At 39.3% G+C, this 18,160-nt stretch overlaps 1 protein-coding gene across 3 annotated transcripts in view; it reads left to right on the top strand.

The window, feature by feature from the left end:
• The window catches only part of LOC125253005, a 72,637-nt gene that overhangs the window by 3,787 nt on the left and 50,690 nt on the right, over positions 1 to 18,160 (top strand). For all 3 annotated transcript variants that reach the window (XM_048166740.1, XM_048166739.1, XM_048166741.1), the window contains exons 3-5: positions 14,594 to 14,873; positions 14,976 to 15,075; positions 15,263 to 15,348. In XM_048166740.1, the coding sequence (XP_048022697.1) occupies positions 14,594 to 14,873; positions 14,976 to 15,075; positions 15,263 to 15,348 (466 nt within the window). The remainder of the gene's footprint in view (positions 1 to 14,593; positions 14,874 to 14,975; positions 15,076 to 15,262; positions 15,349 to 18,160) is intronic.

Genomic DNA, 18,160 nt, shown 5'->3' with positions numbered 1-18,160 from the left:
AGTTGGAGCGTTATAAACGACGTTGGAATCTCAAGCTCCGCGGCCTAAAAGAGAAAGCTGAAGAAAGAACAAGGGACGAGGTACTTGCGATCATGGCGAAGATCAATCCACAATGGTCTACAAAATTGGAGAGTATGGTGGATTCGGTACATCGCGTGGGAAAGAAGGAGGCAGGGCACAACCGACAGGTGATCATCCAGTTCACCATGAGACATTATAGAGATGAATTCTGGCGCCTTACGAAGAATTCTTCAGTCTGCAAAGACTTGAACATCAGCTTCGCCGAGCACATCTTACCAGCGGACAGGGAGGCTAGAGCACTACTGTGGCCGCAGATAAAGCAGGCAAGAGAAGCAGGTCATCGAGCCTATTTCAGGGGTCCATATGGCTTCGTCCATATGGAAAAAGAATTTCTGCTACTTAAATGGTATGCGGTCTGACACTGAATGGACATAAGAAGGACAATTTAATGTTTATTTAGGGACGTAAATCACTACTTTCACAGCAAGGTTCATTGGTTCTTATTAACTCTGTTCTTGTTCAAATGTTCAATTTAAAAACTGATTTTTGTTTTTCATCTTTTAATGTTAGGGGTCTTAGAGATAATATAAAACGCAAAGCTCTTTTTTTATTTTGCAAAAGTAAAAAGGCACACTGTTTTATGTTACAAACTCATTCCAGTAATTCAGATGAGAAATTTTGGATTAATCAGTGGGGGGACAAAATGTTATTTGATCACGGTACAAATCGTTCTGCGGGAGTTGCAATTTTGTTTCATACTTATCCTGGGAAAATAATTGCACACAAAACCAGCAATACTGGCCATTGGCTTATATGTGTTCTTGCTCTTGATGACCTGTTTATTATAATAGGGAATATATATGGTCATAATAATAATCATCAAAATAGGGAATTGATATCGGAAATATCTGAAGTGATAAGGGGGCTGAAACTTACATATTCGACGGATAATGTTATATTAGGAGGGGATTTTAACATGGTTCAGGATGATTGGTTGGACCATTTTCCTTCTAAATTTAATACTCATCACTACAATCCTGTATTATTTAATTTCTGCTGTTCATTTGGTCTGTTTGATCCTTGGAGAGATTTATACCCCAATTTATGTCAGTATTCTTGGTCAAAGCCAGATTGAACAAGTAAATCAAGATTGGATTTTTGACTTATCTCATGTCATATTAAAGAAAATATTTCTGGTTGCTTTATATCCCCCGCACCAATTTCTGATCACTGTATGATTGGTTTAAATTTAAAGTCTCTAACTGTACGGCGTCGTAATAAGGGATATTGGAAATTTAACGCCATTCTTCTTAGATCTGAGACCTTCTGTCAGGGTATTAAATCTCTTATTGCAGAGGTTATTGAAGATTGTTCATTTCCCTCAAATATCAGTAAATGGGAATATTTGAAATTTAGAGTTCGTAATTTTTCTATTTATTTTGCCAAAAAGCTTAAAAAAATATCCCATTTAGAAGAACTCAGTCTGATTAGAGAAATAAGTGAATGCTGTAACAATCATTCTGATGATTCGGAGAGAGCGAAATTTTTACTTTTACAATCTGAACTTGACAACATTTATGTTCAAAAGGCAAAAGGCGCTTACATTCGCTCAAGGGCCAAATGGATAGAAGAAGGGGAGAGAAATTCGGCATATTTCTGTGGATTGGAAAAGATATAACATACGTTCTTTAATTATTGATGGTAATGAATCGTCCAACGCAAAGGATATAGCAAGTAACGTTTTTCTCTTTTATAGTAATTTATATAAATCGACATTTTCTAAATTTAATGCGGACGTTTTTTTTGATAATATTAAACCATTTATTCCACAAATTAGTGTGGAATTTAAAGAGACTTGTGAAGCAAAAATCTCATTACAGGATTTAGAGGAGGCTTTGCAGTCTTTATCTTCTGACAAATCCCCTGGCTCCGACGGTCTAACGGCCAATTTTTACAATTTTTTTTGGGACACGATTAAGCTGATTTTATTTAAAGCCTTGACAGAAATTACAGAATGTTTGTTACTTTCTCATACTATGAAGCAAGGGGTTATAATTCTCATTCCCAAGCCGGGCAAAGATCCTAAGTTATTAGAAAACTTGCGGCCCATCACCCTGTTAAATAACGATTATAAATTATTAGCACACATTTTCTCTAATCCTTTGAAGAGTGGTTTATACCAGGTTATAAGTGATACGCAATCAGGGTTAATGAAGGGTAGGTCGATTTACAATAATTTACGTTTGGTCCAAGATCTGATTGATTATAGAGACAAGATTAATGATGACAGTGTTATGTTTTTCCTTGATTTTTACGAAGCGTTCGATACGGTCGAACACCCTTTTATTTTTTCTGCTTTAGAATTTTTTGGATTTGGGGAAAAGTTTAGAAGTATAATTGGTAGCTTATATCGGGACACAAATTGCTCCGTTTCTTTGCCAGAAGGGACTACTCCACGTTTTAATATAAGTCGAGGAATTAAACAAGGTTGTCCTATCTCGCCGTTATTTTTTATTTTGGCTGCTGAAATGCTCGCTCTTGCAATTAAAAATTCAGATATCGAGCATTTAAAGGTTTTTGATGATATAGTGATCAGTCAACTGGCTGACGACACAGCTTTATTTTTAAAAAATGCTGATCAGGTTCCAAAAACTCTCCAAATTATTAATAATTTTTCTAATGCTTCGGGTCTGTGTCTTAATTTAAGTAAATGTGAAATAATGACATTGAAAGAATCTCATCTTACACAAATTTGCAATGTACCAATTAAATCTAGGATTAAATATCTTGGGATTGTAATTACCAAAGACAAAGTGGAATGTGAAGCATTAAATATATCTAATAGAATAGCTGAATCTAAGACCCGATTGGATAGATGGATGCAGAGAGACATTTCTATATTTGGTCGAATTTTATTGACCAAAGTTGAGTCATTGTCTAGATGCATTTACCCGGCAGGATCCCTTCCTATTTCTAATAAGAAAATTAAGTTAATTAATCAGATGAACTTCAACTATATTTGGAAAAGAAAAGCTCATTATATTAAAAAAGCGACAATAGTGAAAGATTACAAAGAAGGGGGTTTACAGGCCATAGATTTTGATTGCATGAATGGTACTTTCAAGGTTAATTGGCTTAAAAACTTTCTAATAAATAATAGTAGTTTCTGGTTTTGCACTCCTAGGAATATCTTTAAAAGTGTTGGTGGGATAGAATTTCTGTTATGTTGTGATTTTTCAATACCAAAACTCCCTCTTAAACTGTCAGAATTTCATAAACAGGTTCTTTTATACTGGAAGTTGATTTATAAACATAACTTTTCCCCTCACAATTCACCAATTTGGAATAACAGGTATATTTTATTTAGGAATAAGTCACTCTTTTTGAGAGAATGGTGGGAGAGAGGTATTTGTTCTGCTGTTCACCTATTAGATAAGGAAGGTTGTTTTATGAATCACAAAACCTTTTGTGAAAAATATAACTTTTATTGTGATTATAAACAATTTAATATGGTATTGAACTGCATTCCAAAGGCTTTTGTACAGATGGTGAGTCACACCGTGCCCAATCTAACTCAAGCTTTGCATTTACCATCTTTAAAAATAAATGGCCAAGATTTTTTTACAAGTACCTTGCCAAATAAATTAATCAGAACTTTATTAACTCAAGATAAATTTCCAAATCAAGCCAGTCGAAATAACGGAACTCAAATTTTTCCCAAGAATTCCATTAAAAAATTAAGAACTTTATATCTCTCTTTCCCCATACCCCCCAAAGCCAAAGAAGTACACTTTAAAATTTTTAATGATATCTATCCATCGTCAGAATTTCTTAGACATAGATTTAATATTGACCACAATAATTGTACTTTCTGTAATTCTGACATTGAAACGACTGTACATCTTTTCTTTGAATGTATATTTAGTAGAACGTTTTGGTCCGATATGTATGAGTGGCTTAAAGTTACTAATAAGGTGAATTCTCAGTTTTCTAAAAATGATATAATTTTTGGTATTATTATGGAAGATATACAAATTCAGTTTTTGTTAAATAATTTTCTTATTTTGGGTAAATTTTTCATTCACGAATGTAAGTGCCTTAAGACAAAACCATTATTTTCTGTATTTCAAAAAGAATTTTGGTTGTACTGTAAATCTTTAAACAGGAAGAAAACTACTTAGCTTGTTGAGGAAATTTAAACTAGAAGACCCTGATGTGTAAATTTTCTTCTTCTCCCTCGTTTTACTCTTATTTTGTTGTGCTCTGCTCTATTGGATTTTCTTTAGATTATTTATTGCCTTATTGTACTTGTTTCTTTCTGCAATTAAAAAAAAAAAAAAAAATACTGGTCTACTTCCTGATTCCTGTCATGTGATCAGTCACATGACAGGCAGACCCAGACTCATTTAAAGACATACACACATTAAAATATGTAAGAGGAATAAAATGGACTATAAAAAAACATGTAAACCAATTAAAACTCTACCATACATAAAATCATTGTAATAAATAGAGCGGTAAAACATGTATTTTATGTGACAGTGTTAGAGAATAAAAATGTTGTTTGTCTGGTTGTTTGTCGATTCTTGTGTTGTAAATATAATTTATTCTGAAGCAATAAGTGTTCACTCAGCTTTGACATTTAAATCGGCATATTTGTAATATTTACTCCAAGGGCATTTGTTTTTACCTTTATAAAGTGCTTTTTCCTCTAATCTTGTTAAATGTATGCTTCATCTTTCATTTGAAATTCTTAAAGGTGCCCTAGAATGTTTTTTCACAAGATGTAATATAAGTCTAAGGTGTCCACTGAATGTGTCTGTGAAGTTTCAGCTCAAAATACCCCATAGATTTTTTTTTATTAATTTTTGTAACTGCCTATTTTGGGGCATCATTATAAATGCGCCGATTCAGGCTGCTTCCCCTTTACAGTGGGTACGGAAAGTATTCAGACCCCCTTAAATTTTTCACTCTTTGTAATATTGCAGCCATTTGCTAAAATCATTTTAAGTTCATATTTTTCCTCATTAATGTACACACAGCACCCCATATTGACAGAAAAACACAGAATTGTTGACATTTTTGCAGATTTATTAAAAAAGAAAAACTGAAATATCACATGGTCCTAAGTATTCAGACCCTTTGCTCAGTATTTAGTAGAAGCACCCTTTTGATCTAATACAGCCATGAGTCTTTTTGGGAAAGATGCAACAAGTTTTTCACACCTGGATTTGGGGATCCTCTGCCATTCCTCCTTGCAGATCCTCTCCAGTTCTGTCAGGTTGGATGGTAAACGTTGGTGGATAGCCATTTTTAGGTCTCTCCAGAGATGCTCAATTTGGTTTAAGTCAGGGCTCTGGCTGGGCCATTCAAGAACAGTCACAGAGTTGTTGTGAAGCCACTCCTTCATTATTTTAGCTGTGTGCTTAGGGTCATTGTCTTGTTGGAAGGTAAACCTTCGGCCCAGTCTGAGGTCCTGAGCACTCTGGAGAGGGTTTTCGTCCAGGATATCCCTGTACTTGGCAGCATTCATCTTTCCCTCGATTGCAACCAGTCGTCCTGTCCTTGCAGCTGAAAAACACCCCCACAGCATGATGCTGCCACCACCATGCTTCACTGTTGGGACTGTATTGGACAGGTGATGAGCAGTGCCTGGTTTTCTCCACACATACCGCTTAGAATTAAGGCCAAAAAGTTCTATCTTGGTCTCATCAGACCAGAGAATCTTATTTCTCACCATCTTGGCAAACTCCATGTGGGCTTTCATGTGTCTTGCACTGAGGAGAGGCTTCCGTCGGGCCACTCTGCCATAAAGCCCTGACTGGTGGAGGGCTGCAGTGATGGTTGACTTTCTACAACTTTCTCCCATCTCCCGACCGCATCTCTGGAGCTCAGCCACAGTTATTTTTGGGTTCTTCTTTACCTCTCTCACCAAGGCTCTTTTCCCCCGATAGCTCAGTTTGGCCGGACGGCCAGCTCTAGGAAGGGTTCTGGTCATCCCAAACGTCTTCTATTTAAGGATTATGGAGGCCACTGTGCTCTTAGGAACCTTAAGTGCAGCAGAAATTTTTTTGTAACCTTGCAGATCTGTGCCTTGCCACAATTCTGTCTCTGAGCTCTTCAGGGAGTTCCTTTGACCTCATGATTCTCATTTGCTCTGACATGCACTGTAAGCTGTAAGGTCTTATATAGACAGGTGTGTGGCTTTCCTAATCAAGTCCGAATCAGTATAATCAAACACAGCTGGACTCAAATGAAGGTGTAGAACCATCTCAAGGATGATCAGAAGAAAATGGACAGCACCTGAGTTAAATATATGAGTGTCACAGCAAAGGGTCTGAATACTTAGGACCATGTGATATTTCAGTTTTTCTTTTTTAATAAATCTGCAAAAATGTCAACAATTCTGTGTTTTTCTGTCAATATGGGGTGCTGTGTGAACATTAATGAGGAAAAAAAATGAACTTAAAGGATTTTAGCAAATGGCTGCAATATAACAAAGAGTGAAAAATGTATGGGGGTCTGAATACTTTCCGTACCCACTGTAAATCCTTGCGCTCCCCGCCCCCAAGCTTGTGACTCTATAATACATTGCATAAACAAAGTTTACACAGCTAATATAACCCTCAAAATGGATCTTTACAAAATGTTCGTCATGCATGCTGCATGCATGCATCAGATCATGTCAGTATAGTATTTATTTGGATGTTTACATTTGATTCTGAATGAGTTTGAGGCTATGCTCTGTGGCTAACGGGCTAAAGCTAACATTACACACTGTTGGAGAGATTTATAAAGAATGAAGTTGTGTTTATGAATTATACAGACTGCAAGTGTTTAAAAATTAAAATAGCGACGGCTCTTGTCTCAGTGAATACAGTAATAAACGATGGTAACGTTAACCACATTTAACAGTACATTAGCAAAATGCTAACGAAACATTTAGAAAGACAATTTACAAATATCACTAAAAATATCATGTTATCATGGATCATGTCAGTTATTATTGCTCCATCTGCCATTTTTCGCTATTGTCCTTGCTTGCTTACCTAGTCTGATGATTCAGCTGTGCACAGATCCAGATGTTAATCCCCTTGTCTAATGCCTTGAACATGGGCTGGCATATGCAAATATTGGGGACGTACATATTAAAGGTCCCGTTCTTCGTGATCCCATGTTTCAAACTTTAGTTAAGGTGATGATACACGGGACATCTTTTTGAGCAATGTTGCTGGGCAATGTTGCCGTCAACGGGCAACCTGATGAGACACAGGGCAACTAATTAGGGCAACGGACAGTTGGCAGCAACTAATCAGAGAGGAGCAAATCTATTGCCAACTCAATAAATACTTTATTATAAACACTTGTTAGGCACTTTATTTCAACTTTTCAAATATTTTCTTCATTTTTATTAAAAATAAATGCCTTTCCGATCTGATTTGTGACAGGAAAAGGGAGAAGAGCGAGTTCGGCAAAAGACGGATTCGAACCCGTGTCGATCGCATCAAAAGCTATTCAAATGTCAAACGCCCTACAGCCTACGCTACTGGAGACGTTAAAAAATCCCGTCTTTTTAGTATTTAACTGAAATCATTCAATAGCTTCATTACAGCATACACACATTACTTTCGGACAGTCGTTGGTATTTTAAGCAATATATGAGGTAAATTCCCTGTTTTGGGTTGACGCATGACAACTTACTAGCGTAAAAAGATAAAAGTTTACACTCCTTTTCTCCGCTCCACTGCCGCTGAGAGGCCGCCATCTTGTTTGAATTTTTTCTGAAATCTCCGAACCGGTCACGTGATTGGCTGCTAACATTCTGATTGGAGGATCTCAAAAAATTGCCCACGACCGATCTAACGTATCCAGATATACAGTGAGGAAAATAAGTATTTGAACACCCTGCTATTTTGCAAGTTCTCCCACTTAGAAATCATGAAGGAGTCTGAAATTGTCATCGTAGGTGCATGTCCACTGTGAGAGACATAATCTAAAATAAAAATCCAGAAATCACAATGTATGATTTTTTAACTATTTATTTGTATGATACAGCTGCAAATTAGTATTTGAACACCTGTCTATCAGCTAGAATTCTGACCCTCAAAGACCTGTTAGTCTGCCTTTAAAATGTCCACCTCCACTCCATTTATTATCCTAAATTAGATGCACCTGTTTGAGATCGTTAGCTGCATAAAGACACCTGTCCACCCCATACAATCAGTAAGAATCCAACAACTAACATGGCCAAGACCAAAGAGCTGTCCAAAGACACTAGAGACAAAATTGTACACCTCCACAAGGCTGGAAAGGGCTATGGGGAAATTGCCAAGCAGCTTGGTGAAAAAAGGTCCACTGTTGGAGCAATCATTAGAAAATGGAAGAAGCTAAACATGACTGTCAATCTTCCTCGGACTGGGGCTCCATGTAAGATCTCACCTCGTGGGGTCTCAATGATCCTAAGAAAGGTGAGAAATCAGCCCAGAACTACACGGGAGGAGCTGGTCAATGACCTGAAAAGAGCTGGGACCACCGTTTCCAAGGTTACTGTTGGTAATACACTAAGACGTCATGGTTTGAAATCATGCATGGCACGGAAGGTTCCCCTGCTTAAACCAGCACATGTCCAGGCCCGTCTTAAGTTTGCCAATGACCATTTGGATGATCCAGAGGAGTCATGGGAGAAAGTCATGTGGTCAGATGAGACCAAAATAGAACTTTTTGGTCATAATTCCACTAAACGTGTTTGGAGGAAGAAGAATGATGAGTACCATCCCAAGAACACCATCCCTACTGTGAAGCATGGGGGTGGTAGCATCATGCTTTGGGGGTGTTTTTCTGCACATGGGACAGGGCGACTGCACTGTATTAAGGAGAGGATGACCGGGGCCATGTATTGCGAGATTTTGGGGAACAACCTCCTTCCTTCAGTTAGAGCATTGAAGATGGGTCGAGGCTGGGTCTTCCAACATGACAATGACCCGAAGCACACAGCCAGGATAACCAAGGAGTGGCTCTGTAAGAAGCATATCAAGGTTCTGGCGTGGCCTAGCCAGTCTCCAGACCTAAACTCCTAAATAGAGAATCTTTGGAGGGAGCTCAAACTCCGTGTTTCTCAACGACAGGCCAGAAATCTGACTGATCTAGAGAAGATCTGTGTGGAGGAGTGGGCCAAAATCCCTCCTGCAGTGTGTGAAAACCTGGTGAAAAACTACAGGAAACGTTTGACCTCTGTAATTGCAAACAAAGGCTACTGTACCAAATATTAACATTGATTTTCTCAGGTGTTCAAATACTTATTTGCAGCTGTATCATACAAATAAATATTTAAAAAATCATACATTGTGATTTCTGGATTTTTTTTTTTTAAGATTATGTCTCTCACAGTGGACATGCACCTACGATGACAATTTCAGACCCCTTCATGATTTCTAAGTGGGAGAACTTGCAAAATAGCAGGATGTTCAAATACTTATTTTCCTCACTGTATATTTGTTGCTCTTTCTCAGTGGGAAAGTGCCCAAGCAACGTTGCTCGGCAACATTGCCCGGCAACATTGCTCAAAAAGTTGCCCCGTGTATCATCACCTTTAGCGTGCATGTTGTTGTTAGAGTATAAATAAAATCTGTAAAATTTTAAAGCTCAAAGTTCAATGCCAAGCGAGATATTTTATTTAACAGAAGTCGCCTACATCGAACGGCCAGTTTGGACTACATCCCTCTACTTCCTTCTTTAATGACGTCACTAAAACAGTTTTTTGACTAACCTCCGCCCACAGGAATACACAAGAGTTGCGTTTGTAGAGTGTGTTCGTTGCCATGTCGTCGAAACGCTGTTATTTTCATCCCGCAGTCCAATCACCGGGTCTGATTCCGGCTCAAATTGATAGGGTAAAATTAAAGACATGTTTACAATAACACTGAGCGCATGCATCTCCACGTTATGGTAAGAGGCGTGACCTTTCCGGGCAAGGTTCGCTAAGCTGCTGTCGAATCACAACACAGGAACCGCTGGCACAATCAGAACTCGTTACGTATTTCTGAAGGAGGGACTTCATAGAACAAGGAAGTCATCAGCCCGTTTTTATGACAGTGGAAACAGCGGTATACAGATAAGTAAATTATGTGAAAAATACTGTGTTTTTTTACACGCGAAACATGAACACATGTTATATTGCACACTATAAACACAATCAAAGCTTCAAAAAAACCACGAAAAACGGGACCTTTAATGATCCGTAACAGTCGGTGTTATGTTGAGATTCGCCTGTTCTTCGGAGGTCTTTTAAACAAATTAGATTTACATAAGAAGGAGGAAACAATGGAGTTTGAGACTCACTGTATGTCATTTCCATGTACTGAACTCTTGTTATTCAACTATTCCAAGGTAAATTCAATTTTTAATTCTATGGCACCTAATTCTATGAAATATATCAGTCTGTGTGCAGTGAATGAATATAATATACAAGTTTCACTTTTTGAATGGAATTAGTGAAATAAATCAACTTTTTGATGATATTCTTGTAGGGACCTTAGGTCATTTATTAGCTCAATTTAATTGTTACAGGGAATAAGAATTGAATCAACTGTAAGTGATTCACTGTAAATGAGTCAGAATTAATATTTAACACTTCATCAATTATTCGTCCAGCGAAAACTGAGGTTAGAGTATTTTGCCAATTCTGGATAAAATATTATTCTGCTGCCAACAGTAACAATATTTTATTATGATTATTATTATTATAATTATTATATTATTATAAGCAAGAGGTAACTGATCTTTGAGTTTAAGACAGTAATTTGATACACAGCACAAGAAACTTGTATATGTGAAAATCAAAACAAGCTTTATTGACTACTTCTAATGATTACAGGAAACTAAGGCTAAACACACACACACATTCATACGCACACACACACACACACACACACACACACACACACACATATTCACGGAGTTGATATGAGTTATGAAGAAAGTCCCAAATACTAACTAAACATCGCAACCTGAGGAAAATCACAAAAGCAGAGCTTTGGCTTGATTCTTTAGGTTTAAAGGAGTTTCACCAGTTTCCAGCAAGAGAGAGAAGTTTGCCTGTACCTGCGTTTGCTCTGACAGCTGAGGTAATCGGGTTGTTCTGCGACTCGTGTGCAGCGGAGCCCCGTTCTGGATTGGCTGTCTTTCAGGTGACGTCTTCTCGGGAAAGCCCTTCGTGGGTTGCGCGGAAGCTTTAAAGTGGTTGCCGGCTGGTGAGATGCGCTGTTCTGAGCAGTTTTCTTCTTTGGAGACTTTGGTCAGATATTTCACAGAGTGTTTTGGAGTCTGGATGTGACGGCTGTTGAATGGTCAGCTGCGCGGCTCGTGGTTGAAGTCGGCGACTGTTAGATGGAAAATCAGCCCCGGTAAGGATCAGTTCTCAATGACCCATGCGACTTTTCCGCCGTGGTCAAAGTAGCGGTGCTTCGGCTACTGGGCTTCAACGACTGTGCTTCAGTCCGACTTCTGACCGACTTCTGACCGATTTCTGACTTCCAGCACTAGCTTGTTTGGACAGCATAGTTTTAAAGGAGCGATCCTCCAATGAGACGTTGCTACGGAGATTAGACACGCCTCGTCTATTGTCTATTGATCACATTGCGTGATATCTGTGGAACATTCTCCTGTTTTATTAACAACTTTATAACGTTTCTTAATATTTTCCTGATACTGAATTTCAATGTTTCATTCACACAGAATTACAGAGAATTATAAATTCTGCATTTAGAACTCAAACATGACACACTTCTTACACACATATTATTAGACTGACCTAATTAAAACAATGATTACCAGAGAAAGAAAAGGCATACGGGAATACAAACATATACTGCATTGACTCCAACCTTTTAGTAATCACATCATAGCAAGTGTTATTCTGGATATAGTTAATACTTTAAATGATTGTCCCTTTTGAGATTCAAGATTGAGTCCTTAAGCATAGAGTAATTGAACAGCGACCAGAGTCACAAGTGACCGGGTCAAAACGGACTCCTAATCAGGAGGAGGTCTCTATGGATCCGTTGTTCTTTTCAGGTCCGTTTAATTAGTGTTCTGTTCTGTTCGTTTGATACAAAAGGGTTTTGTGAGCGTCTATAAATTTAATGTAATCAGGAAGGCCTCAGAACAGATATTCTCTGTTCTTAAGTCCTGTTACCACTTCTCTTAATGCTGACTAGCTGGAATTAGGAGCTATCCAGTGCCCCCAGGGATTGTGGTGTCAGCAAATGAATCCTTTGTCAAATGAAGCTTTGTTCGATCACGTTGTTCATTGATAAAGTCATTGGTAAGTTCTGTCGAGCGAGGCCCTACATTCTAATTATATGACCAGCACCTGTATGTCCAAAAAGTGTTCACTTCCACAACGTAGTACACAATGCCATGACGTTCTACACTACGTCATGACAAACTATGCTATGTCCTAGGCCAGGGATTCCCAAAGTGTGGTGCGCGCACCCCCAGGGGTACGCGAGCTGCTGCCAGGGGGTGCGCGAGAGGAAAAATGTAATGGCGGTCTGTTTTTTAAGTGGGATTTTTCCATACAATAAAAAAACATGAACAGTAAACATTTCCTTTGTAATCGCTTTTATTTTAAATAAAAACTATAATTTATTAGTTTTTGATAGAAACGTAGAAGAAGGCAGCAGCTGTCTTCTTCTACGCCAGTGGTGGTTCTCAACCTATGTTCTCAACCTGCGGTCCATCACGAATGTAAATGCGGCCCGCGATATGCCGACCACAATTAAAAAAATTAAATTATAGCATTACAATTTATTTTTGTTTTTAAATTTAAATTTAAGTGAATTAAATAAATATAAATGAGCTATAATGCTTTATTTGTCATATAAAATCATTTTGGTGAGCATTTATTATTTTCAGACATCAGGCAATGACGAAATCACTCAGTTAACGAAACGAACACTTAGTACAAGTGCGCGCTTTATTTTTTTACAGTCTATGGGAAGAATTCAAACAGTTGCCATTATTTTTGTAAATTTAAGCCTCAAAATGCTCAAATTTGTTAGATGAGAAAAACTAAATGTGGAACATACAAAGAAGGAACACATGCAAACAAGAAGAGTCGCAGCATCAGCAGTAAAGGTAAGAATAATGGAAGAATCAGTTGTTAATGAGCGAGATGGGCAGCCTTCCTGTTTGCTCTGTAGTAAAGTAATTACTTGACAAGCAAAACCTACAATTTCAAAAGACTGAACTGTGAATTCGATGTGTTTGTTTGATGTATTTTAAATCAGTAAAAATAACCGCATCAGCGCACCGCGGCTGGAATGAGCCCAACTCGGCCGCTCGCTCGCGGATCCGATGCTGCGCGAGGGATTGCGATGGGACAGAATGCTTGATATCGTCAGAGATTGTAATTACAAGGCGCTCAGTGTTGTTTGTAAAAAGAGCTGAGTAACATTTGCTTATTAAGGCGTTTATGTGATTGTTTGGTGGCTATTGCGATGCTGTTGAAGAGAGTCATACAGTCATACAGAATTAAATAGCAACTTAAAGTGATTGTATACACAGTTTGTGTGTTCATTGAGCAATACTATCTGATTATTATTGTAAAGCTAATGTCAGTAAGTTAGTTTTTATTTGTTATTTATTGTGTGCAACATCTAGGTATAATAATAGTATTATCTGCTAATACCATAACATTCAATCTGATTGGTTTGCATTGGTGACGTCATATGTAAATTATATGCGGCCCGTGAGACTTGCACTTGGACCATTGTGCGGCCCACTGGGAAAAAGGTTGAGAACCACTGTTCTACGCACTGCTCTTTTATGCACTGCAGGCTAGTCTATTGCTGCAATGTTTCTTTTACGCGGCTGAAAATAACCGTGCTTTCTGTTACTGAGCCTGTGTCTGTCACTCGTCCTCTTAAAAGTGGAAGCTTGTGCGTAGCTTTGTTGCATTATATTGAAACTTTGTTGATGTTGTTATTGTCATGCGTGTTCTGGTTATTTGCGCATGATTAAACATGAGTCTTTATATGGCGATAAAGCAAAGCTTTGTTGCGGGGTTTTTTTTTGTTTTTGTTTTTTTTTTTGAAGTGGGCATTGGGGGTGCGCCAACCCGGTTGGGACATAGAAGGGGGTGCGCAGGAAAAAAAGTTTGGGAACCGCTGTCCTAGGCTATAATGCGTATTTCATTTTAATTTTTCTGGATTCCGCTTTTTCCCCATTTTATTTTTTTGGACTTTTTGGACATTTTAATGGTTAAATTAAATTGAAGTAATCAAAAAGCATGCCCAATTAGTTGAAAACATGAAACTCATGCAGTTTAACAACAATTGATTAAAAGAAAAATTACATTTTTAGGACCCTATGAAATACTGTCAGGGATATGTGTGTTTTGCCTTTGTTTTTGGATTGGTCTTCTGTGTTTTCAGTTTGACCCAGTTTTTCCCATGTGTTTCACCAGTTAATCCCATTCCCCTGTTTAAAAACAGCTGTGAATCATTCTTAGTTAATTATTTCTAATGTATATGAAATAACACAACTAATTCATTTTAATTCTATTTTTCAGCTGTTTTTCAACTCTACTGTCCAGGCACTCATCTTCATCAGATACTCTCTTGATTTGATCTTTATCTTGAACATCATTTCACGCTTTTACATTGGATATGAAACCCATGGAGTGGTTATAACAGACCCTAAAAAAGCCCGGAAAAAATACCTCAGGACTTGGTTTTTATTGGATCTCTTGTCTGTTTTACCCCTTGAAACAATAAAAGTGTCTATCTCGGAGCTAAGGTTTATACTTGCAAATAGATGTCTGAGAGTGTTCAGACTGTTTGGCATAATATGTAAGTTATTTATTCATATACTTTATATAATTTATTTTACAATTCAGATTATTATTATATTTATTATTATATTCACCTGTTAATGTTTTTGTTTGTTTCTAGCCTCGTTCAGTAAGGAACCAGACACTAACAAACTTCATCTGGCGGTTCTCAATTCGTTTTCCATTATGGTTCTGTGTATACACACCTCAGCATGCATTTGGTAAGCCTGATAAATGATCAAATATAATACTCTTGAAAGGGTCCTTTTCATCGTCATTTGATTTATCAAAAGAAATTGACATAGAACTTTTCTTTAACAGTAATGTAATGTAGCATTCTCTCTCTTTTTAAATGTTAGAACAAAACAATGGCAATGGTAAAAAAGTAATGATGGCTTGTTCCTTCAGGTTTCATCAGGCATGTGATGCAGCTTATGATGGCCATGACAGGTATTGCCCCAAAGAGGAGAACTGGTTGCAGCTGCTACCAGATTGTAAGTTTCTTTTTTTTTTTTTTTTCATTCAATTCCCAGTAACATATAAAAAGTTAATGTAGAAATATCTTGAAAGAATTGTAGAAAGAATTGACCATTCATCTGTGAGGCCGTTGCCATCTTAGTTATAAAAAAAATTCACCCCCCTCAGAGTTGTCATGAAGGGCAAAATTAGCAGTATAAACCAAAACCACAATGTGTACCAGCTGTAAGCATTTTTTTTCTGCTGTAAATTTGGGCATTTTAACATGGGGGTCAATGAGATTTTGCTATCTTTTGGAGACTGTCCCTAGTGGCCAGTCGATGAATTGCAGTTTAAGTCGCTTCCGTATTGGCTTCAAGAGAAACTGAAGGAGGTTGCTGCTTGTTATTATCACTATCGGCCATTGGCCAATTGTTTAAAAACAGCCAATGATCAGAGCCTATCACACAACAGAAGAGGTCAGACAGGTGAGTGAAATATAAACAGTTTATTGAATGACTGGGTGCAAAACAGGAACGTGATGCAGCAACGGTGAGTGTGGCAGTTCAATGAATCATATGAAGACTTAGCAAAATGGAAATAGAATGTCTCTTGCAGCAGATGCAGCCTGAGAGCTGGACGGATCACACAATGGGCAGGTGACAGGTGACAGAAAACTGGATCCTTGGCGGCAAGTAAGTAGACAGGTAAGTAGCAGGTTAGGAGTCTGTTTGTGTGGAAATCACGAGACCAGACAAAGGAGAGCAGGTTGAGATGGTATAAATGGGGTGCGATGATGAGGTGCAGGTCTAGTGAATAAGAATTCTGGGGAGAGTGAACGAGTGGGCAGAGAGTGCTGATCTGGTGATGATGGGCTAATAGGTGTCAGGGATGGTTGCGACTCCGTGACAGTACCCCCTCCACCACGGGTGGCTCCTGATGTCCGGATGGTGTGACGACAAGGCCTTCCTCGGCCTCTTAGTGCTGGACGATTTGGATGGTCAGAGTGGAACTGGGTGAGAAGAGATGGATCGAGCACATCATCACGAGCAACCCAGGATCGTTCTTTAGGGCCGTAACCCTCCCAGTCAATGAGGTATTCAATACGATTGCCCCGCCACTGCGAGTCGATGATGGAGCGGACCTAGTAGATGACCTCCTCATCAGCCAGTTAGGGAGGACGAGGTACCTCATTGCCACCAGATCCTGTGAGGGGAGAAGACAAGGTTCAGTATATGGTTTTAGGAGTGATACGTGAAATGAAGGTGAGATTTTGTAGTGAGATGATAAATTTAGCCTGTATGTGACATCGTTGATTTGCCTTTGCACTGCCAGTTGGAAATGCACGTATGCTGAGTCTCATACCTTCTCGCTCTGCCTGGAATCAGTGATTGACAGCTAGAACCTCCGATGGCTCACCGGACCAGGGGAACAAAGGAGGCTTGTACCCATGCATGCACTGGAATGGCATGAGTCCGGTGGTGTATTGCCTGAGGGAGTTCTGGGCGTACTCTGCCCAGAGGAGGAATCTGCTCCAGCTGTCTTGGTTCTGGTGGTAATAGCAGGTACTGCAGGTATCTCCCGATCTCTTGGATCTTCCGCTCAGTCTGGCCGTTTGTTTGCGGATGATAATCGGAGGAGAGGCTGATAGAAACTCCTAGGATCTTGAAGAAGGCTTGCCATACCTGTGAGATGAACTGAGGGCCACGTTCTGATACTATGTCTTCAGGTAGCCCAAAATGATGGAACACATGCTGGAAGAGAGTTTCTGCAGCTTCAAAAGCAGTAGGCAGGCCCATTAGAGTAATGAGTTTACAGGCTTGGGGGAAGCGGTCGACTATGACAAACACACAGGTATGGTGATCTGATGGAGGAAGGTCGGTCATGATGTCTATCCCCAGATGGGACCATGGACAGTGTGGAATGGGTAGGGGAACCAATTTTCCCTCTGGGAGCTTATGTGGTGTCTTGGTGATGGCACAGACGAATCAGGAGATGTCCTGGATCATGGAAGGCTGCCAGTAGTGATGACGTAGGAGCGAGATGGTACGCTGACCACCTGGGTGTCCAGAGCCCGGAGATGTGTGAGTTAAGTCCATGAGGGAACATAGAGGAGCCCCTCAGGACCTCCTGGCAGAGCATGTTCTGAGCGTGCAGCCCGTATGATCTGATCAAAGGACCACTGGATGGGACTGATGATCATGGCTGGAGGGACAATGTGTTCTGGAGAGCTGGATTCAGGATTGGGCTGATAAAGTCATGACAGGGCATCAGCTCTGCCATTCTTATTGCCAGGACGATAAGTGACAGTGAAGTCAAATTTGGTGAAGAATAGGGCCCATCTAGCTTGATGTGAGTTAAGGCGTTTGACTTCACGCAGATGTTTGAGGTTCCATTGATCCCTAATATCTTTGAAGTGGTGATTTGCTCCCTCCAGCCAATGTCTCTTCATTTTTCCAGGGCTAGCTTGATGGCCAGGAGCTCATGATTACCGATGTCATAGTTCTGCTGTGCCAAGGATAGCTTTTTAGAGAAGAAAGTACATGGATAGAGGCGTGGAGGATCACCCTGCTGCTGACCCAGACCACTCTGACCCAAGTGGTGGAGGCATTCACCTCGACAACAAAGGGGAAATCAGGATTAGGGTGTACCAGGATCGGATCGGACTGGAAGGCTTCTTTAAGATGACGAAATGCTTCGATGGCTGAAGGGTTCTAGGACAGAGACTTGGCCCGGCCCTTCAGGATTGAGGTGAGGGCTGAGCTGAGTAGACTGTAGTTGTGGATGAATCGTCTGTAGAAGTTAGCGAATCCCAGGAAACACTGAAGTTCCTTTACACTGCTGGGTTGG

Source organism: Megalobrama amblycephala, linkage group LG18, assembly GCF_018812025.1.
Source record: "Megalobrama amblycephala isolate DHTTF-2021 linkage group LG18, ASM1881202v1, whole genome shotgun sequence".
Taxonomy (NCBI): Eukaryota; Metazoa; Chordata; class Actinopteri; order Cypriniformes; family Xenocyprididae; genus Megalobrama; species Megalobrama amblycephala.
The sequence above is the reverse complement of the archived record's forward strand: the minus strand, read 5'-3'. Positions and strand labels throughout refer to the sequence as shown.